Source organism: Bemisia tabaci, chromosome 4, assembly GCF_918797505.1.
Source record: "Bemisia tabaci chromosome 4, PGI_BMITA_v3".
In the NCBI taxonomy this organism is placed as follows: Eukaryota; Metazoa; Arthropoda; class Insecta; order Hemiptera; family Aleyrodidae; genus Bemisia; species Bemisia tabaci.
In genome coordinates this window covers 52,852,141-52,875,347 of record NC_092796.1, presented here as the reverse complement: position 1 = coordinate 52,875,347, position 23,207 = coordinate 52,852,141, and the positions used below count along the sequence as shown (strand labels likewise).

The window sequence follows — 23,207 nt, the reverse complement described above, 5'->3', positions numbered from 1 at the left end:
CCTCATTCTTCCAAGACATTAAACATTTCATCCCCTGGTAAAAATTGGCAGTAGAATCTGTGTTCCAAAATACCATAGATGCGACCTACAGCCGGCTGTAAGATTTCCAATAGCTTCTATAGCCGGCAACACAATTTCTTATAGCCTTTTACAGCCGATGGCGACTAAGCAACAGCCTGGCGATAAAACGTATGCTAAACGTTACTAATTACGGATGCTAGGACTTAGTGAGTTTTTGAACTACCGCTCTCTTTTTGGGGCGTAGTATTTTGATTTATTTTTCGAGGAAAGCTCCGTACTTTTGACGGATGCCTGCCATTCCTAACATGTTGGAGCGCCTGCAATTTTGTATGATACTATGCAATACCTCTGGTGTGAAATAGTTGCTTCAAGCGCCGTAGTACGCTGCGGCGCGGCGGATGGGCAGCCAGCGCGAAACGCGCATTGGCGCCTTCAAACCTAACAGGGATACTTCACGCATTGCGCAATGCGTGAAGTATCCCTGTTAGGTTTGAAGGCGCCAGTGCGTCGCCGCTCCGCTTTGTGTTAAGCTCTAATATTTAATCTCGTGGAGTCAGCGTTTCTCAACTCATGACTTTGAAATGTTTGCACACTCTGTATGGATTATTCTCATTTTAATTGATGAAAACAAATATGTAGTAAAGGAAAATATAATGTGCGTTTTGTAAATATTAAGGTGATTCCGTACAAACTTTAGGATTTACAAAGCATACGAATTTCTACACAATTTCTTATAGCCTTTTATAGCCGATGGCGAAAAAGCAACAGCCAGGCCATAAAGTGTAAAGCCCGGAGATAGGAACTATAGCCCGGCTGTATAATTTTTTATAGCTTCGTGTAGCCCGGCCGTATGATTTTTTCCACTTTCTACAGCCAGCTATATGATTTTCTATCGCCTTCTCAGTCGGCTATAAGAACTCCTATGGTATTTTGAAACGCAGCTCCTGTCGCCAATTTTTACCAGGGTCCAAAAACGTCGTGAGCAAATGTTGTCTGTATTTACATGCTGACTAATTAACTTTTCGTCTCAATAATTGATATAAGTGGACCAAAACTCCCCTACCGAAAAAACGCGTGGACTTAAACTACTGAAAAAAACAAGAGCTCGGACAAAAAATCGTTGACAAAATGTGATAAAACTAAAAGAACTCGTCGTGGTTTCTGGCGTGGTCCAACTGCCGTGCGATATATCACAATTATCGGACCGATCATGTCAAAAATCTCATCAGATTTTGAAATTTAAAACCGAAAATTTATCGGACAATCGCCCCTGCTGCGCATGAGCCGAGATAACCATTCTAAACCAAAAAATTTGCAAAATCGGGAGAAATGAAAGGAGAATTCTGTTTAGAAGAATAACCTCGCATTCAACAGAAACCGATGACGGTGTCGATTGCGAGGTTTTTTCGCAATAAAGATAAAATAAAAGCGCAAAAGAGTCCGCATTGAATGAGGAAAGTGCGTGACTACCAGTTGATCTTTCCACGCTTTTTTTCGCAGCCAATCAGACACCAAATGACCAATTGACCACGTTTGCATTTCTTAAGGAAAATATAACATGGAAAATCGAAACCAGACATTTTTTCCGAATTCAGCCGATATTTTCGAGGAAAAAATATCCATGACTACTTTCTTGAGAATTCGGTGTTTCTATTGATGTATAGTATAGGTATTTATACATTCCACCTTCTCCAAAAATACCATTTACCTATCTTCATTTTTAAAATATCAATTTTCTCTCACTTGAGTCGATGTTTTTGACTGTCCCACTGACAAAAATCAAGAGCTTCGAACTTTTTTTTGGAAAAAGTGGAATGAATTACCAATATACCTTAGTAGAAACGCCGAATCCTCGAAAAGCCAGTCATGGTTATCTTATTCCCGAAAAATTGACTGAATTCAAAATAAATAATGGGAGGCTTGGAGGATAAAACGCACAAGTTACAATTTTTGAAAAGAATTGAGAAATTATAATAATTTCAAGTAAAACTAGTCTCAATGTACATACCGTGAAAAATTCGCTCTCTAATTCCTACTTTTAAGCACCAAAAAGTCAGAATGAACTTTCTTTCCGCCGTAATACACTTCAAACACGTATTTCTTGCACGCATACCTAACTGAACTTATGCGCCTTTTGTCCTCCAAGCTCCTCATATGGCTCCGATTTCCCATGCTATTTTCCAAATGGAAAATGCGATTAGTTTGATCCAGTTTGTTGGATCTATATTCAAAAATGGGAAAAAAACGGAGGAAAAAAATTCAAGCTTTGATCAAAGAAAGCTTGAAGCGGCAGCATTGGGAAACTTAGTGTTTGTTGTTTGTAGAGAACTGACAACGATGGATGATGATTCATTGTTGTGATAACCATTGTTGACATTAATAGGTTAAGTTTACCTTCCTTTACAAATGGGAGAGAGGGAGAGAGATGTGCTGTTACGGATTAACTAATTTCAATTATGTTAATAATTATTATGAATTGAGTTTATCTTGAAAAATGGCATTCTTAGATGTAAGTAATCGTTTAATAATTTAGCAATAATTTACTCAATTGGATTTCTTAGAGGAACTCACAATCGCCTATTCACCTTCCCCTAGCTTTTTCATTTTCTTGTGTTTCATAATTTGTTTCAGCGTCAAAGCTACTGTTTAGCTCCAAATTAATTATTGTTAAAGCTCCTCTTCTGCCATGGTTTCTACTCTTCGTAACATCAACGTAATTTTTCCCAGTTTCTAACTAGTGCAGAGAACGATCAGTCCCAAATCGAATGAAAACATTTTTGTAATCCTTGTCAAGAACGAAGCATATACATATCTTAAATGTTTATGAACTAAGTTACAATTTTTTTGATCCAGCCTTTAGTCTAAATCAACATCCTGTCATACCTTACTAAACTTGATAGTTCTTTGGCAAGAGGGAATAACTTGCGTTTTTCCCTTGACATTCTCATTTCTTTTTAGCAGTCCCAGAACCAGAATGTTCATTGATGATGGGTCATTTTTATTTTGTGTCAATTATTTCAGAAGCCTCTTATCTCATCATCAGTTAGCCTTTTCATTGTTTTTTCTTTTTCCTAAGCCAAATTTGTTTCTTTTACAGTGGAGGAAGTTGAATTTTTTTGATCTACAGAAGAATTTTGACGCCGGGAAAATCGCTGAAACTCTCACTGTAAGTGCAATAGTTGCTTTTCATGTGATTCCTTAGGGAATGACAATGTATTCTAACTTCATGCAATCCAAAATGTGCATGCTAATCAAATTTTCAATTGTTTCGGTTGGAAATGTTCTATGCTGGCAGTTAAAGGCAGGCAGTGTAATTTTTTAGTTCAATTCATAATTATTTCATTGATTGTAAATAACTCATAATTGGGGAATGCCAAGTAAAAGCCTATGCCTTTTTCAATCTACTTTAAATAACTTATCAAAGTTACCATTGGATTTTTAGGGCACTACTGTCACCGCAACCACCAGCGGCTTCAATTTTTTGATTATTGGGGATGCAGAAGGAAGTATCCACCTTGTGAATCGGATTTTTCAAATCACTACTTTCAGAGCATTCAATCTCCGTGTTGATTTTCTGGAGCAGTCGCAAACGTCATCTCTACTTGCAGCAATTGGGGTATGAAAGGACACGTATTTCTATTTTAGCATCAATGATCTGATCAAATTTGTTCCTGACAATATATAGAGGAAGCTTCATTTACACATTCTGCTGATGACTCCCTAAATGCTATATTTAATGGCAGTACTACTGAGTAGATATCACTATTACTCTTGCCTCTTGTCAGTAGGCAGACTTATTTATGAGGCTGAAAGCTCTACCACCCAACAGAATTAATTGCAAACCTTTTTAGGGACTGTGTGAATACAGAAACACCTTTATTTTGATTTACTTTTGAGTATCACAAACAGGTTACAGTTAGACACTCAAGTTTCCAAGTTTAAGGAGTCGCAGTATTTGCAATTTAGCCAACAAGCACAAAATCAGTATAAAACTGAAATTTTCATTGTAGAAAGGAAAAGCTTGTTTGAGCACAATTTTCTTCTCTTGGAAGTAGATACTTGAATGATGATCTTCTCACCAAAAATTCTCCTTAAATCTTCAGCATTTGAAAGGAGTTGTTGTAGCTGAAGCTGTAAGAAACTAGCGAGCAAATTTGAAAGTCGTAAATAGCCGATTTTAAACAAGTCATCAAAACAATTCTTCATTTAGGAGTGTTTTTTAACCCAGGATGGAAGATTGGACCAGGCCATCAAGAACAGGAATATGCAGGGTAGGAGGACAATCGCTATGTTAAATGGAGTCCTTTGGGACCAAAGGATCTCCAAAGAGAACAAAAGGAGGATTTACAACGCGATTGTCAAGAGCATAGTAACCTACGGGTGTGAAGTATGGCCGATGAAACAGCGGACCCGGGAGGTTTTAGAGGCAACAGAGATGGACTTCTGGCGTAGATCCGCTGGTATTTCCAGAAAGGATCGCGTCAGGAATGAGACGGTACGGGATATCATGGATGCCAAGCAGACCATCGTGCATGATATTATGACAAAACAACTCATCTGGTATGGTCATGTCCAGAGAATGGCAGGAGACAGGTTGCCGAAGAAGGTCCTTGACTGGGTTCCTCCTGGGAGAAGACGTAGAGGGCGCCCAATGAAAGGTTGGAGGGAAGGGATTGAAGCAGAAATGTTAAGGTGCTCAATCCCCCAAGATTTGTGGTTTGAAAGAGAGCAGTGGAGGTTAGGAGTCGTAGAGCGCGAGGGAGTGCTGTAAAGCGACTTGTATGTATGTATGTATCAAAACAATTTCCTTGTCTGTTTGTGATTAAATGGGCATGGCTTGACCTTTCCCCTTAATCGCTTGCAATTTAACTGTGAGTTAATTTTTGTCAACAGGTGATGGTTTTACAAATGTGCTAATGTTGCATAAATATTTGAATTAACTGATGAATGGGCGTTGAGTAACTTGGAACAATTTTTAGCAATTTATCATAAATATGGGGAAAGTTTGGATTTGCCAACCATCAAGAATTCTATTTAAATTAAATACCATACAATCTAGCTGCAATTCTGTTCAGGGTAGTATCTTAATTTCTCTAAATGTTTTCTCCTTTACAGTCAGATGAACCAGGAATCAATCCTTTGTTGAAAATATGGAATCTATATAAAACTGATTCCCATGAAAATCCATTATGTGTGCGTATCACAAGGGCAGTTCCAACCAATCGCAATATCAGTAGTGCAGTACCAGCGTCCTGTCTCTGCATTGCAGATACACATAATTTAATAGCTATTGGATTTGCTGATGGATCAATAAATTTGTACAGAGGTATGTCCTTTTTGTTTCAACTTGATCAATTTTTATTTGATCTAGTCTGGACCTAAATCCACTGGTTTTGCTATTCAAAAGATCAGAAAGTAATACATTTAGGTGTTTTAGAAAAATTTGAAAGAAATAAAGTCAACCTATGGTTTATATTTTGTTAATGTATACATTTTTTTATTAATTTCTCGTGCTTCAGTTTGTTGGTCATTTTGTCAAATCGACGATTCAACATCTGAATTCAATAAAACGTTAAAATCTTTTAAACTGTACAAAAATGAATGGTTATTGTAATTTTCAATAAACTGGATTTATAATTTTATGAATATTTTTTGTTTGTGTTGGGGCAGGTGTACATATGTGTTTATTATAAATTCCTTACACTGTTTGTTTTATCACAGCCTTATGATCCTTTTTTTTTCAGGAGATATTACAAGAAGTAAATCAAGTAAAGTTAAAACCCTCAAAAAAACCAACCGCTTCATTACAAGTTTAGCCTTCCGAACAACTGAAAAAAATGCTAATCTCTTTGTAACGACCGTTGATTCTGTGTTTTTGTATAGTATATCGCAAAACGATGAATTACTAGTAAGTACACTCTGCCTCTATTGATTCTTACTCTCAGAATTTTGTGGTAGATGTCTGTGTCTCGTCAAAAAAAATTTCAAAAACGAGAGGCACTGAAAAATTCTTTAAGCTTTTAATATTTATGAAAAATTTATTATAAATATTGTTTGAGTATGTCTAGATTGCCAGGTTTATTCTTTAAAAAAAAGAAATCAATTTAAGGGTTTTAAATTACTCAGGTCTGCATTTAATTATAAAAAACTATTTTTGTTTCATGCTCAATGTGTTTATTTGTTATTTTAGATAGAATCTAATCCTCGTAACTGAAGTAGACCACATTGTATGAGTACTTCTCTATTGTGCACAAGTTATTACTCCTCATATCCATCAAGATTTCTTTAATGAAACTTTATTGCTCTTAGGTGAACTTGGATGATGGTTCCTCTAGTGTGCAAGGTAAACTGAAGCCTATCGGTTGCAAGCCGAAATGTTCCACGGCCACCGAATCTATCAGAGACTGCCATTTCATGATTGCAAATGAAGATGTAAGATCCTCATCTGGTATTTTCCTCACCCTCAATTTTTGTACATACATTTGAATTATTCAAAAATGTAAGGAGAAGAATTGTGGTAGGCGTAGAAGGAAAATCGGTCATAATTCATTTTTAATTTAGGGATGAGAGAAATATACGGTCAGAGCTACAATCTGCTGGAATCCAGTCAATGATGAAAGAATCTGTTTTTGGCCCCTAAAAAATTTCCTGGTCTTTACAGCTTGAAAGAAAAAATTATAAATTTCTTCGTACTTTTACTTTTTGATAAAGTTGAGTCGCTGAATTCAAAAATGACCTCAGATTAGAAGCATGTATCATTCACATGAACAGTAGAAGCTTTTTCCCTGAAAAATTGTAATATATATTTGAAAACCAAAAGAGCATGAAAAGAACAGTAATCCTTTTTTCAACGACTAAATGCATCAATCGAAGCTATTTCTTTGTTTGTTTTCCTTTTCTTCCTTTTTTTCAGGTTAGGTCCTAGATTCTCCTCAAATCAGCAGGAACCAATTCCTGTTGATCCTACAAGAAGACAAAATTGACTTCTTTCTTGTCAAAAATTCAGTAATGCTCATTTTGACCATTCTTGCATTGATTTTCTTCTTTGTCATATTGTTCTGTTGGAAGTGAGGTCACTTTCTGTGCAAGATTTGATAAAAAGATCAGGAAATACCTAAAGCTAATAGATACGCATGCTGATAGTCAAATTGAGGTACATTTTGCAATCAGGAACTATAATTTCTGGCTCGTCTGTAAAAACTCTCATGTGCAGAGGAAAACTAATGGTACATACATAGTTGCAGAATTGCAGAATGTAGTCCAATTGAACTATCAGCTCTCATATATTTGAAATGGAACAAAAGCTGATTAGCAGATGAAAGATCAGAAACTTGTCCATTGACTTTTTAACTTTTTCTAAATCATATAATCATTCTTATACCTTTATTTGCAGGCAATTTATTGTTACACATCCGATGTACGTGGACCTTGTTACGCAATGGATGGAGAAAAAATTCTTCTAAGTTGGTTTCGGACATATCTTATAATTGTCTCAAAAAATTCAAACATGAATACAAGGTATGGATTATTTTATTTGATAGATTTTTAAACTATGTTTTCAATTAATTTCAAAACATCCGACTTCATTCATAGACAAAATTGAATGAAATGAGTGTATGTTGTGTTGTAGGAAATTAGCAATCTCAGGCAATTTGCAATCGGCTTGCAAATTGCCTAGGCATTTCGCGAGCCAGCAGATTGCCTAGCAATATGCATACTGCCTAGGCAATTTGCGAGCGGCAAGTGATGGATTGAAAAAATGATGAAGCAATGAAGTTTTACCTTGAAGTTTGGTGCGATATTCTCAGTTTCGATGACATATTGTTAAGCAGGTCACCAGTTGCAAACACTCAGCAATTTTCAGTTTCCGAAAGTTCACAAAACGTGGCATTAGAATTCGGATTATATGCAGATTTTAAACTTAAAAATTATGGTAAAATTGGATTATGAGTGTTAATTTTTTTTTTTTTTTTTTTTTTTTTTTTTTTTTAGTTTTAACGTTAAAATTGGCTTTCTCGAAATTAGGTGCAAGGAGTTCCTACGAACAATTTGAAACTGGAAGATATTGATTTGGAGAAAAAAGTTTCAATACAAGAGGCTGCAACTCATTACTCGCTTTTCAGTGGACAAGGATTTAAGAAGTGTAATTGCTTAACTTTAAAAACCCAGTGCCCCATTAACCATTGCTCCTGATATAAAGCCAAATTAAATTGCAACAATCGCTGCCCTTCTTCTACAACGTGTGAAAACAAATCAATTTTTATCAGGTTTCGAATACCAATGCCGCGTTTTATTCACTTTAAAACTATAAAAATTAATACTCACAATCAAATTTTACCATGATTTTTAAGTTTAATTGTGCTTTTAATCCGAATTCTAATGCGGCATTTAGTGAACTTTCAATAATTGAAAATTGCTAAGTGACTACAACTGGTAACTCGCTTAACAACATGTCATTCAAACTGAGAACATCACACCAAACTTCAAGGTAAAACCTCATTGCCGCATCATTTTTCAATCCATCACCTGCGGCATGCCCAGGCAATTAGCAAGTCAATTGCAAATTGCCTAAGATTGCTAATTGCCTACAACATATGCATCAAATCAAGCTCTCAACTCAAAAGTCTTCATAATATCAATATTCGTTACAGCGAATCATGCAGTTGTGGGAATAATCATTACAATAACTAAAGCTACGAACTGGAAAAGAACTGTGGATGTTAACTGATTCAAGTGTCAAAGCGCAGCAAAAATCAATACTTTTCTTCTCTTTTGTTTAAACTCGGGAGGCTCTCTGAGATCAGAACATAAGAGTTTTTCTTGTTCGAATAATCTCCGGAAAAAAAATTCAAATCTCTTACTCCATTTTTTCCTTGTTAATTCCTTTTTTTTTTTTTTTTTTTTTTTTTTTTTTTTTTTTTTTTTTTAATAGGTCAGCCTATTTTAATTCGATTTTTACCTTTCCTTCTTTTGCAGCATTAATGATTCAGTCACTGTAACGATACTGGACGTTCACCATAAGCTCATAGTTTGTAGTCAGAATGTGCCATCTGTCACTGCTGTTCTCATTGAATGGGGTCTGATTTTTATTTTTACCTCAGATTTGTCATTACATCTCCTAGCTGAGAAGCATATCCAAGCTCGCCTCACATTGTTGTTCAAGAAAAATTTATACGATGTAGCTATAAGGTGAGAAATTATCTAATGAGTTAAGTTTTAAAAATAACTGCTATCATTTGATCCCTTATCAGATTATCCTCATTTTAAAATTGAAGCACTATCTTTATAATTTTTGGGCTTTTCTTAAATGTTTTATTTTTGTATTTGTCTTTAATATTGGAGTTTGAAGTAAGAGTATCTCAACTCCATTCTAGAATTGGACGTATTTATGCTAAAAGAAACCAGAGACAAGTGGGAAAGAAGAAGCGTGCTCATCAGTTGAGGGCTTTAAGAATGAATGCAAGTTATAGAGCATCAGTTACGTCAACTAGGACGGAATAGGGATTAGTGCACTTTAACCTATGAGCCCTGTACACAATGCACGTGTCACATGCCCATGACTCATGAATTAGATGTTTTGGAGCTTAGTTCCTTTTGATTTAATGTAAATTGCCACTTTTCCATTTTTCCAAAAGGAACTCAGGCCGCTTGAGTTCGTGTGAGTGACCCTGCTCTTACACTGTTCCTTATGTAGCTTTCTATAGCACACTCCATCTTTCCCACCTGTCTCTAGCTCCTTTTAGCATAAATACATCCGTTTTGAACATCTAGCTCTGACAAAATATTCTATCTCTTGAAAATAATCTAATATTCATCTCTTTTACTGTTTGAGTAGCTGCATTATATCATGCAGAATAGTTCTGAAAACATAAAGCATGAATATGAAGTTGTTTGCTCAAAAGTTGACATTTTCTGCAGAAAAATATTCAAAATTTTGAATCGAATTACAGCATTCTTCGCTGAATTTAAGGAATAATTGTGCAAAGAAAAATGTGTTCGCATGAAAATGAAATTTCTTTAAAGTTCTTTTAGAATTATGAAAGTTTTAATAATTTGACACGAAAATCTAATCAATTCCTGGTGACAGTTTTCCCAATTATATTTTTCACCTTTCAGGATGGCAAAAAATCATCAGTACGACACAGAAGGTTTAACAGAAATTTTTCGACAGTATGGTGATCATCTGTATGGAAAAGGGGATCATCAAGCTGCCATTGAACAGTATATCAAAACAATCGGAAACCTAGAACCGTCTTATGTAATTTGTAAGGTAAGAACTCTTGGATTTCTTAGTGTTCCTGAGTCATATCAAGTTTTTGCAGAGATTTTGCTTATGAAGAATTTGAATAACTTTTAATAAAGCAAGTGGAAGCTATTTATTTATTTATTTACTTACAACTGGTACATAGGAGCCAACATAATGGCTATCATATAAGTCAGTGTTCACAAGGAGAATTGTAAAATTTTTAATCTGTGGACAGAATTCATTCGATTCATTAAATGGATTTGATAGAAGATAGTTTCTAAGATCAGTGAAAAATTTTTCAAGGTCTGATTCTCTGAACATTGTTTTCGAATTGGAGGGGAGTGAATTAAACATTCTTATAGATACGACTTTAATATTAGTTTCAGACACTCTGTAGGATGTTAAAGGAGTAGAGATATTATAGCTTCTGATATTATAAGAATGACATGGTAGAAGATCATTAGGTTTAATGAATCTCTTTTCAACCGAATATTTTAAATATTCAAAGATGTATAGAGATGTCGGTAAGAAAAGTTTGCGCTAAGTAAGCAATTTTTAACAATCACTATTATAGGGTCTATTAGATAGCAGTCTTAGAATCTTTAGATGCTCTTTAGTACCTAACTAGCTTGGTTTAATTACTCCCCCCCCCCCCCCCCCCGATTAATCCTGTAACGTATGTGCGGCATTATATTAGCATGGTAGAATATTAGAGCTGATTCAATAGAAGCAATTATTACCAAATTTCTTATAGCCCACTTGCTTCTTTGCAATATGCATACTAAATTATTAATATGCAATTTCCATGTTAAGCAGTAATCAGTGTCAACTCCCAGGAAATTAATATGTTCTTATAAACTTAATTGAATTTTTTTTTAAAGCTATTTTTTCTTTTATCATGCATTAAATTTATGTGTGATTTCACAAAAATATGACTTTGAGTTTCTATTCTTATTGATCTCCCTCACTGTAATTTCTTCCAGTTCCTTGGCTCTCAGCAGATCGATATTCTGACTACGTACCTTAATGCTTTGCACAAAGAAAAAGTTGCCTCTGGTGACCACACAACTCTTTTGCTCAACTGTTACACAAAACTGAATAACCTGGATAAATTGAATAGTTTTATCATGGTATGTTATATGTAATACAATATTTTACTCTCTAATATTTGCTTTACTGATCTATAGTGGTTAAAAACCAATCTGGTTATGGGTATAGGACTGCAGGAACCTTGAGTTATAGATCCCAATTTTCCCTTCTTCCATGCAGATCACCATCAATGAAAATGACACTTTTTTATAAGAGGGAAAAAAATGTACACCTCTCACATGTCAAGTAAACAACGAGCCTTACATTTCATTCTTTTAGTGTATTTTCTATTTCAACTGTTGTCCTCCATCTTTTCTAATATTTTTGGAATTAATGTAGGGAGGCTTTTTGGCTTTTAACCTTCATAAGTGTCCCTGGTTTTTTCGCAGATACTTTCTGAATTACTTTTTCTTTCAATGCTAAATATTACTTCTGTTCTTTACAGTATTCGGAAAACTCAATTTTTCCCCTGTTCCCCCCTATTATTGTCAGATATCTTTATTTTTTCCATTTTTGTTTCTTTTAAATTACCTTAGACAGAGGACAAAGAAGTTGATTTCGATGTTGAAGTGGCCATCAAAGCTTGTCGAGGTTCATGCATCGACAATGCCCTGAAGCTGGCAAAAAAACACCGCCGTCATGATTTGTACCTGACAATTAAAATCGAAGACCAGCAGGAGTATGAGGCAGCTCTAGATTACATCGCTAGATTACCATTTGATGAGGTAATGTTCATATCTTGGCAATATACTTTCTAAAATGAATCTCTTGACCCTGAATTCATTATTTTTTGTAAAAAAAATAGAACTTTTGCCACCAGGCCTTGCAGAAGTTCCTTTAATTTGAAATTCATAAAATGCTGACGGTTTTTTTTTTAAATAAGAGGAGCCTCTAATGTTGAAGAGCAAGTCCGTCCTCATTTTCTTAATTACAATCTCGAGGATATTGCTGAAGACTTGAACAGAGAACAGTAATCTTAACGTGTGTTTTTTGGCATGAAATGTGTAATACTTACATTTTAGAACGTAATTCATCCCTTGTACGTCCTCTTTTTTCAGGCAACGGAGAGTATGAAAAAACATGGCAGCACTCTGTTACATTACATTCCCAGTGAATCAACCCAATTTTTGAAAAAACTTTGTACAGATTTCACTCCTAAAGAGGTCAGTTTAAAAGATTATTTTCAGAATCGACACAGCCAATTTGATATTATTATTTAGTTAATCTCAGAGTCAAAAAGTAAATAAAGAAATAATCAAAGATGATTATTGCGTATGCTCCAATATCCTGTTGATAATTTATGCATGCTGCACCTACAATGTGTTGCTATAACAAAATTTTCAGGGATTAGCACCTTGCTGATCAGAACTTTATGACATACACACCAAGAAGTCTTTGCTTAAAACATTTTTTCGATCACACACCAGGAAAAAACAGTTGCTGGATTAACATCGCAGGATGTTAAAAAACTGCGTTAGAACTCCAGAACGTGGACATGAACACTTCCATTGTTAATCCAACATTGCTCGGATGTTACTTCAACAGCCGGAGTGTTTATGTCAACATTCCAAAGAGTAGAGAAGATTTTTAACATCCTTGGATGTTGGTCTCTTCTTGTCGGTTAGACAAAAGTTAACTTCATCATATTGAATCATTCACATGTGACACAGGAATCGGAGTTGAAGGCAAGTAAAAAAAGGAGGGGGGAGGAGGAGAAAAAAGACAGATCTTGAATTTTTTCCTCAGAATTCTAAGATGATGAGTGATTGAGCTCAAACTTTAGGTTTATAAAATTCATAGATACCTAAGCAATGCATATATTTTTAGAGTGAGATAGTTGTTATCTTGTACTTAAAAGATGCCATCTTTTTCAGGAAGAAAATGATACAAAGGATTCTACCAAAGAAAAATCTGCCAATGTGCAGCATGCTAACCCAATAGACTTCATTCCGATGTTCCTCAATAAATCCAAGTATCTAGTTGAATTTCTGGAGCATTTAGTGCAGGTGCGTTTTAAACACTTTTTAAAAATGACTGAATTCTGCAATTTAAAACAGGTGTCTTTGATGATACCTATCTCAGTTATGGAGCACGTCTTACATTTCTTGTTGTATTGATCTTGATCACAGGCTGTCTTTGAGCTGATCTCAAATATATCCATGAACATTGATTTCCTTCTAGATCAGAGCGAGGAATTGCCCAAGAAAATTATTCGTTAAAAATAAAATAATGTAAAGGAACTCACTTGCACATGAATAGAATACGACTTTTTTGGAGTGCATATTTCTGGCTCTGGCCCACCGTCAGGGCTTCTTACACTGAGAATATCTGAGAGTTGCAATGGGTATGGACTGAAGCCCGAAATACATTTGCCAATAAAATCTTATTCTATTAACGTCCAAGTGAGTTTCCTTTATTAATATTTTTTAATACTTCATTAATTTTTTTCTCCTGTAAATTCAACTGTTGTTAGAAAAGGGTACACCAACAAAGAAATTCTAGGGAAACTACAAAAAACTTCATCGGTATGTAATCCCTCAATGACACAGTGACATTATTATTTATTCTCAAAGTATTTAATTTCTAGTTCCATGATGATCTCAAAAGAGAGAACTATTTTTACTACTTTCATGTTGAAACTACCCTGCTGAAGAAAATATGTATTTTCTTCTTCTTTTCACCATTTATCAATTTATTTTTGTCGCAGATTCCAAGTAAACGGAGTGAGTTAGTGTATCACACTTTAATTGAGCATTATTTACGGACGAAAAATCATCTTGCTGATGAGCAAGTGATGCGACTTCTCGAGTCATCCAATACTTGTTATGATAAGCTTCAAGTTTTAATATTGTGCCATAATCATAATTTTATTCCTGGTATGCTGTTTTTTTACAAGGAAAATAAAATGTAAGTTTATGAACTATAATAATGTGCATGTGTGCAACAATGAGTCCACCAACTGTTGATTTTTTTCTTCTTGTTTCTCCTCAATTCCTAGAGAATTGTAAGGTTTCATTACCTCAAACTGTTTAAGTAATAAGAAATAGATAAAATCCGGTGACTTTTCCAATTCAGGCGTTAAATCCTCAAGCAAAAGAATTTTTACCCCTTTGAGAAGTATTCCATTAGTTTTACACTATATTTTTTTGGTCTTTATTCAGTATTCAATGGCCAAATTTCAAAATCACGTATCCTCATGGCGGTGTCTCAAAATGTCTGCTTTTATTTTATTTTTGCAAAGGGAAACAAGTCAACTTTATACCTTGAAATTTATACAGAAGATTTTGCTAAAAGAGAGGAGCAATCAAGGAAGGTTGCAAGAAATTATACTGACCAAAGAAATTATAAATTATTTTCCAAAGAAAAAATAAATTATGACAGGAAGTCTCCAATGTGCAAACAGAGATTTCTGATTTGCTCTTTGACCATGGATATTAAGTATAAAAATTAGGAAATGTGATGTTTAATATGTTTGTGTTATATTAGGCTATGATCTGACATTTTACATTGAATGACCATAAACAATACATGTTTCTTCTCTTTTTTTTGTTTGTTGATGTTGCTTTCGGTGCCGGAGTTATAAATTTTACCTTGACTCTAAGTTCTGAATCAAACATACCGGGATAGGCAAAAAAACGCTTGATATGCTATAACTTTTTCAATAATCAAGTGAAAATGCTCTGGTTTGGACTCTTGTCGTAATCGCCAAGGGGGAAAACTTTTTGAGGGTCATGACCCCCGATTCATAAGAAGAGCAACCCCCGAAATATTAGTATCTTCAAACGAGGACCCCCTTTCATGACACATCAAGTTATGGCATACTGAGTGTTTCTTTTGCCCATTTCGGTATAGCAACGTTTAAATGCCAAATTTCTACCAATTCTTGTATCCTTACGGAACCAGCAGCTACTGTAACTTATATTTTGTATATTTTTCAGGTATTCGCAAATTTTAAACCATCACCTTGCGGTGGGTAATTACCATGCAGTGCTCGAAACTTGCAATAAATTCGGCAGCCAGAATCGTGGCCTATGGCTAGAAGCTTTATTTATTGGAGCTCGCCGCAACTGCCTGCCCCCTGCCATCTTGACTGAAATTTTATCTGTGATAGGTAAGATTTTAGTAAGCTGAAAATTGGCCAAATCAATTTCAGACTACTGAACAAGAATCTGTAGTCGACTACCTTGTAAAGAGAAAACGGAGACCGTCTGCTTTAAGGTCGTTCTTTCGCACTTTTCAGAATGACTCAATAGTAAACCCCTTAATTGATAATGTCTGGATTTTACGTTTTTAGGGAATTTCCTTGAGAATTTTGAAGCATCACATCACGTTGTTCAGCATATCAGATATTTGCACCGGAAATTTGGCCAAGAACAATTTGATACAGCTTTATAAGTATCTACATCCTGAATGAATATTGCAAATGGAAAGGCGGAAATCTATGTGCAATTTTTAATTGGGACGTACTTTCAGAGTAATTCCAAAAAGTTTCTCGGTCAAATTTTGTGCATAACTACCCAATGTACGACATTGTCACATGATGCTTGGAAATTCTCAAGAAGTAACCTAAAATCCAGAAATTATCGATAGACCATCAAAATGTTTTCAGAAGTGCTAATGACTCACTTGAATTGCAAACATCAATGTTCAAATTTTATAATTGCTGTAGATGTTCTTTAAATGTTCGAAGTTTCAACACTGCTTGAAGTAAATTCTCATGAGACAAATATTTTTATTAACAAGTTTAAAAATGAGACCAAGTTTAGAGTTTAATCAGTGAATATTCAGTGGTATGCAGATTTTAACCAAATATTGAGCATTCATAAAACTTTCTAATGGACTCATTATTGTCAGCAGGAATGCAGTAAGTGCTGGCGCTCCGGATTCTAGGATTGGCTAATATAGCAAACGGGGAAGGGGGGGGGGATTTTGGGCCGTCAAGTAATTTTGAATACAGATGACTTTTCTTTTGCCCATAACTGTGAACAAATTTGAGGGAAATTGTACATTCATCGAGTAATTACTACCAGGTATTTTGCAATGAAATCAGACCTTTGGCAATAAAGAAAAACGTCAGATCACAGCCGGTGGTCAATGTTTTGCAATTTTCTGCCCCCCATCCCCACCCCCTCCTCCCAGGACATTGCATATGCTGTGCAAATTACTACAATTGACAATAATTTACTTGTCGCCACTTCATCAATCTTCATAATGTCCATCCAATATTTAATATTCCTTTTTATATTTTCAGAGAAAGAGAAGCTGCTTTCTCCTTTATTATTGGTAGAAGAGCTTGCTTCCTGTACTGATTCCGTTGGAGTCAACCTTGGTGCCATTCGTAGTTATTTGAAAACAGTTTTGACAAATGAACGGAGTATTGCAGAAAAAGAACACGCACTTGCCAACAAGTACAGAAAAGAAACAGCCAAAATTCGGGATAGGATTAGAGAAATCCAGAGCAAGTAAGTATTTTCTCATCACAAGTTTTTTCATCTAATACTGTTTCTGTGGTTTTTTCATCCAAGAGGTGTTTTTCATTTGTATCTTGTAATGTACTTCTCCCATCAGTTAAAAGTGCAGCCCCTCAGCGATGTTTCACCCTTTTTTCCTAATTTACCTAAAATCTAGTTTTCACTTTATTGTTGCATAACGTACTTTGTTAACACTTTATCGCCAAAACCTTAAACAAGGATGGTAGAATAAAAAATTTTCGAAACCGATTAAAACCAAGTTTTGATTGGTTTTTTTTTATTTATCCATCCTTGTTTAAGATTTTGTTTTAAAAACTAGTTTTTTTTTTTTTTTTTTTGTGTGTGTGTTCTTTTTCTGTACGTATCTTAATTATTTTTAATTGATGAAAATGACTTACGTTACTTATTTCATTACTATCAACTGTCTTTCCCGTAGCATATTCTGTGTAAAGATGTATTTATTTCTTATTCTTGTTGCAGTGCTGTCGTATTCCAGAGCTCCAGGTGTAGTGCGTGTAACAATCAATTAGAGCTTCCTTCCGTCCACTTTTTATGCCAGCATTCTTTTCATCAACAGTAAGTGTACCACAAACTTACCAAAATTAGTAACATGTGATAACTAAAGTTTGTAACAAGTATTGGAAAAAGAATCAACAGGAAATAAACAAGGTATGGCTAAAACTGAGGGGGTTGGCAGCTATTTGATAAAATTGGACTTTTTAAAAGCTGTTAAATCAGTTCACTACTTTGCTGATATTGTTCTTTTCTTATAATTTATAGCTGCAACCCATGTAAGTTGGAAACTTTTGAGTGATGAGTTCCACTTTTTATGCTTTCTTCTATCTAGGTTACTGACTGTTTGCAATTCTAATTCTGGTGAAAGAGAAAAACGTTCTCGTCAAATGTTAATTATTCAATTATTGTTATTTGTGCGTGTGGGAGGGTGTGTGTGTGTGTGTGTTTTTTTAATTTTAATAATCCTGCATGAGTTGGTCAATTTTAGCAGAGAAATTGCAAAAACTGATACCCTCTTATTAGGTCCTGTATTTATTTTACTATTCGTACATGTTAGCCTTTTGGGGCTGTAGTACAAGTTAAAGGTAGGAGGCTGGTGGACAGCTATTTTGTCCCTGAAGAGACATTATTTAAACCCTCCAACAGCTCTTTTACAGAGTAGGAGGCCAAGCAGAAACTTCTGGATGGACGGCAGAAACAGATTGAGGCAAGATGAATGTCAAATTCATGGGTGAAGCAAGGATTTAATATTCAGCTTGTCTAATTTTTTAGGAAGAAAGTGATTTTCTTCTCCCTAATCAATCCGATATCTGAACGTATTTCTGTCAAACGGATCTATGTGCATCAAGACATAAGCCCTGAGACCCATTAGAATATTTGCATAACAGGGCTCACGTCATAATGCACATAGTTCTGTTTGACAGAAATGCGTCCATTTGTTGGTATTCTTCATAAAAAAAAAAAATTGTTCTCTCCTCTTTGTTGAAAAATTCCCTCTATGAAAAAAAGTAGTCATCTAAATTTTATTTTCTCTCTCAGTTGTTTCCAGAGTTATGCTGAGAATGAGAAAGAATGCCCAGCATGTTTACCAAATAATCAACCAATTTTGGATATCATCCAGTCTCAGGTAAAGCTGGAATTTTTCAAACTCTCTCTCTAGTTATGAAGTTCCATACTCCTCAAGTATGCTTGCGACCACATCATCTTATTTTGATTTTAATATTGACTGTCAATTCGTCCTCAAGAATTGAGTTATTAGAGGAATGAAACCAAACCAAAGCTATAGGCGGTTTGACGTTTGTTCTTAAAAACACGTTTATTTCCAGAAAAAGCTGTTTGAAATTCTAATTTGTCATACTCAGAATAGCCAAATCAAAATTGGATACATTTTAATCAAAAGAAACTTTGTGAATTTTGATCTGGTCTGTAAAACCCGTAAGGATAAATACATGACAGGGCTCATTTCACAATGTCAGTAATTCAATTTAAATACGCCCAATTGGCCCACCATGGGTACAGAAATGAAGTAAGTGGTTGCAACTTTTTTTTTCAGGAGAGAAAGTTTTCCATCAAAAGTTTAAAATCCGATTTTTAATCCCAATTCAACAACAAATTGGGGTGCATGACTCAGAATTTTGCTTCTGTGAACTTTTCTATTCTTACAATTAGTCCTGTTGGAAATGTGTAAGCATAACCAGGAAATAATAAATTTGATGAGAGAAATCATTCCTACACGATTTAGTGACATATTGAGTCTTAAGTGAAAGCATTTCCGCTAAACAAAACCAAGTGCCAATTTCAGTTCTATTTGCGGATTTTATAATCCCGGATAAGAGGTTCTGTCAAATGGATCTAAGCGCCACGGAAGAGCATTGTGAGCATAGAATGGAATGAGCTCGTCGCCCAGCAGCAACCGCCAATCCAAACCCCCTTCTCCCTTCTTCCCCCTAAGCCGCTTAGTTCCATCTAGTAGAAAAATGTCCAAATTCAATTTAAAATGTATCTCCATGCGCTAAAAGAATTGAATGTTTTGTTAACAGGAAAAAAGTCGAGAGGGGAGCCAAACTTTTCACACTCAGTTGGAAACAGCTGAAGATGGATTCTCTCTTGTAGCACATTATTTTGGCAAAAGGGTTTTTAGAAAAAGTGCACTAATCCCTGATCCTGCAGGTATTTCTTATTTCCCTCTGAAACTTTCAGTTTGCATTTCCTTAGCACTATTGCACTCAATTTCAGTCTCAAGTTCTTCTTCTAAACAATCAGGCTTCATTGAATTTAAATCTTGATAATTTTTTCAGCAAGTTAGCTTGAATTGGATAGACCATACCACAATTACCCTAACTACATCAGACGCTGTCTAATTTTCTCTTGTATTTATTTTTTTACAAGAAAACTATGCAAGATTCCTACCTAAAATTTTGCGAGTATATTGAGTACAGTTCATGGGAAATTGAGAGCAATTTTTAAGGCATTGTTTTGTCTTGATTTCTGTCTGAAGAATAAGATAGGTATAAGAGGAAATCAGGCAATGTGAAATGCAGTTAGACTGATTTCAGTTAAACCCGTCCTTGTTGATGTTGAAATAACTGCTCAGACTTTAAATTAATTGTATAATCGACTTTGAAAAATTTGAAAATAATATCTGATAAAAGGGTCTTGAGTGAAAGTAAAATATCGATGATAGTTTTTGTACATCAATTCATACAACTAGCCATTTTTTCTGGTCTCGGGAACACTTTTAAGAACTCTCGCCTTTTAAACATGATGGATGTTTTGATATTTAGCAACCAACTATCTAGTATTCATACAGTGATTCGGTAAATTCCTTGGTCAGAGCTGCAAAAACTACTTGATAGTCTTTTGCATCAATTTGAAGGTTGCCAAAAATTGAGGGCAACCAAATTTTTGTTTCTCTCTCTAGTTTAAGTGATAGCATCTATCATGCCTACATTTGCCACTTTTTGTATAGAATATTATGTAACGTGCTGTTTATGTGAAGGATGAATTGCACAATGTCTAAAGTGTATGATGATGTAGGTGTTGCCGTAAAAAATGTGAATACAGAGAATATTTTTCACCCTCGTCAGGCTTAAAGAAGTAACATGTCCTTCGCGAAGGCCTTCAAAAAAGAACAATATTCAAGAGGAAAAAGAGAGCTAGCCTAGCGAAGGAACTGTATACTCTATACTTTTTAAAATAGACTCATGTTTTGCTCCTAGCCAAGTATTTACTTTAAATGAAATTATAACTGAAGCTGCTCAGTTTAGTTCAGTTCAGTTCGTGTTTTGGGAACAAAATTCTCTTTTGGCTCGGGTTGTTACCAACCTCTGGCCACTATAACTAATTGTGAATTAATTTAATTTAAAAGCTCTAATGCAAGAACGATTTCACGATGCATTTTTTCTAAACATCTATCTTGTTGAACTTTCATATTATTTTTCATAAATGAATCAAATCTATTTGTTGTAATTTCCACCCATTGCTTCTCGTTCTCATCAGAGGAAAAACTGAGGAGTTAGAGTTTTACAGTTTTTGTTTTGGTTTTTCATGTTTTTCCGCCTCTATTTCAGGTTTGGTCAAGGAATATAGGAAATTAGCAGAAAGTAAATCAATAGATAAGGCAGAACTTGACTTGATGCCAGTTATGAATCACTATGCTTCAGGTATAACAATTCTCATGTAATTATTTTATTCCTCATTAGGCTCCATGAATTACTTAAGATTAGAATTGCATACAAACAAGCGGGTATCTCTGCAGACTTACTTCAAAGTTACTTTGTATTCTACGCACCATCATTTTGTCATATCTTCTCCAATAATTGTTCAATTCATTAACCAAGGGTATCCTTGTGTTCAGTTCACTCAGTAGTTTCCATTTAAACACGAAATTCATCAAATTTCACACACCTGCAAATTCTCTATTTCAGTAAAAAACACTCGCCTGCTCACCAAGTCACACCAAGTTTGATGGTATAGAGCATACAGTTAATAAGAAAGCCCATACTACGCACCTTTAAAATATTCACATCCTTCTACACAGTTTCGAAGTATTTTCTCTACTTTATTTGAAGGAAATATTGGTATTCTTCCCGCCTAAACATACTAATTTATCAATTTTTTGCAGAATCAAAGTTCATCGATATGTTTGGATCATCAAGCCAGACTCACACCGGAGAGAACCATGTTGACCTTGCTTCGTCCTTGCAAAACAGCATCCAAAATTTCTCCTCCTCTATATCCTCCTCGTTGGAAAACAGAAATTTCTTCTCTAATGAAGCTACATCAAAAACTTTAGACAGTGACCTTGGTTATGATGATTCCAAAAATCCATTTGTCAATGAAGATACTTCAAAGAACCCATTCTTGAATGATGACTATGATGACAACAAAAACCCATTTGTTTAGCTGTTTCATCAATGAGTGATGACGTTACTTGATAAAGGCGGTGATCGAATTGGTGAACATCCAAGTTTCATCTGCCAAAGAGCAAGTTAATTCTAACTGCAAGCCACAATAGAACTTTAATTAAAATAAATCAATTTATCAGTGATTTTGCATCTCTACTTAAACTTTAAACTGGCTAATTTCTTTCATGATCATAATTTGCTGTACGCTTTCCTTAGCTAGTTAATTAAATTAATATCCATGGCTGTGATGCAATTACGGAAGTTTTTTAATATTCATCCCACTCAAGAACTTGGGGATATGTAACTGAGATACTCTGAGAAAAAATGGAATATCAGAACCTAGTTTTCATTTTTGTTACCAAAGCTATAAGATCCTTAGATCACAAGCAATTTTCTAGCCCTCAGGGTGGTTTCTTCGCTATCACGAAAATCTCACTCAACTTTTATTTTGACTTCTTTGCAATAGGTTACCTTAAAACTTCTTTCTAGCAGTTCTCATTTTACTTTTAACTAAGGACTTCAGTTTAAATTAGACTTTGATCGCGACAGGGAACCCTTCATTCTTCTTTCCACCTTAGAAAAACAGGCAGTTCTATTAGATTTATTTATCTCCAGTATGCAGTACGCTTGTAATAAAAAAAAATACCTACTTTGTTTTACACAAAATTCCTTTTCACTCAAAAAGACTGATAGCTACTACTTGTCCCTTTACTTAGGTGAATATTCCTAATAAACAGCGAAGAATAACTTGCTCTAGAAATGCCTTCCATTTTTAAACTCTGTATTACCTTGATCATCTTGGGGCGACAATGAGGCTCATTTATTCAGTTTTTTCCTTGTTTTCTTTTTATTCTTTCCATACCTATTACATATGATCTATTTTGTTTGCTGTTCTGATTTTTTGGTTGCCGACTCCCGCCACAATTCATCAGATAATCGAGGTATTACTGTATTTCTCTCTTTTGATGCTGCTGCATTAATCATCTCTGCTACTCAGATCCTAAAAAATGTCAAGTTACTTTATCAAGAATTTATAACTGCTGTTTAGTTTTGAAGCTTTCAAGTTTTGAGTAGTATGAGCCAAATACCCAAGTTTTATCTTAATTTTACTTGTGAGTTTACCATGCGTAATATAAGTCATAGTTTCAACAGATTATAGTCGTCATTGATCGTCATGATTCATATACATACTATATTATTAATGATGTTTTGTCAGGATTGAATTAATATTGCAATCCAATAATTGCATAAAACAATCAATGAAAAAATATTTTACTATGATTCAGTATGTTCTTGTTATCATGTTTTTGTTTTTAATTAATCAAAGTTTTTATTCTTCAATTTTTGAGTCATCATTTCTTCCATTTCATCAGTTTTTGAAATGCTTTGTTACCTGTTGACTGCTCGGGAGCCGTTCATGAAATACATAATTCTAAAAATAGGATTTTTTTACTACTC

General features: G+C 34.8%; 1 protein-coding gene across 1 annotated transcript; it reads left to right on the top strand.

Moving 5' to 3' along the window:
• The first annotated feature begins 2,393 nt into the window (after nucleotides 1-2,393).
• On the top strand, nucleotides 2,394-23,090 carry Vps11 (vacuolar protein sorting 11). Its single transcript, XM_019047086.2, has 21 exons — nucleotides 2,394-2,530; nucleotides 3,119-3,187; nucleotides 3,464-3,637; nucleotides 5,137-5,347; nucleotides 5,766-5,929; nucleotides 6,331-6,453; nucleotides 7,415-7,539; nucleotides 8,998-9,210; nucleotides 10,138-10,291; nucleotides 11,251-11,397; nucleotides 11,893-12,081; nucleotides 12,415-12,519; nucleotides 13,231-13,362; nucleotides 14,064-14,263; nucleotides 15,295-15,467; nucleotides 16,608-16,818; nucleotides 17,308-17,403; nucleotides 18,382-18,469; nucleotides 19,383-19,512; nucleotides 20,913-21,005; nucleotides 21,467-23,090. The coding sequence occupies exons 1-21, from the start codon at nucleotides 2,516-2,518 to the stop codon at nucleotides 21,745-21,747; spliced, it is 3,093 nt and encodes a 1,030-aa protein (XP_018902631.2). The 5' UTR covers nucleotides 2,394-2,515; the 3' UTR covers nucleotides 21,748-23,090.
• The last annotated feature ends 117 nt before the right edge of the window (nucleotides 23,091-23,207 follow it).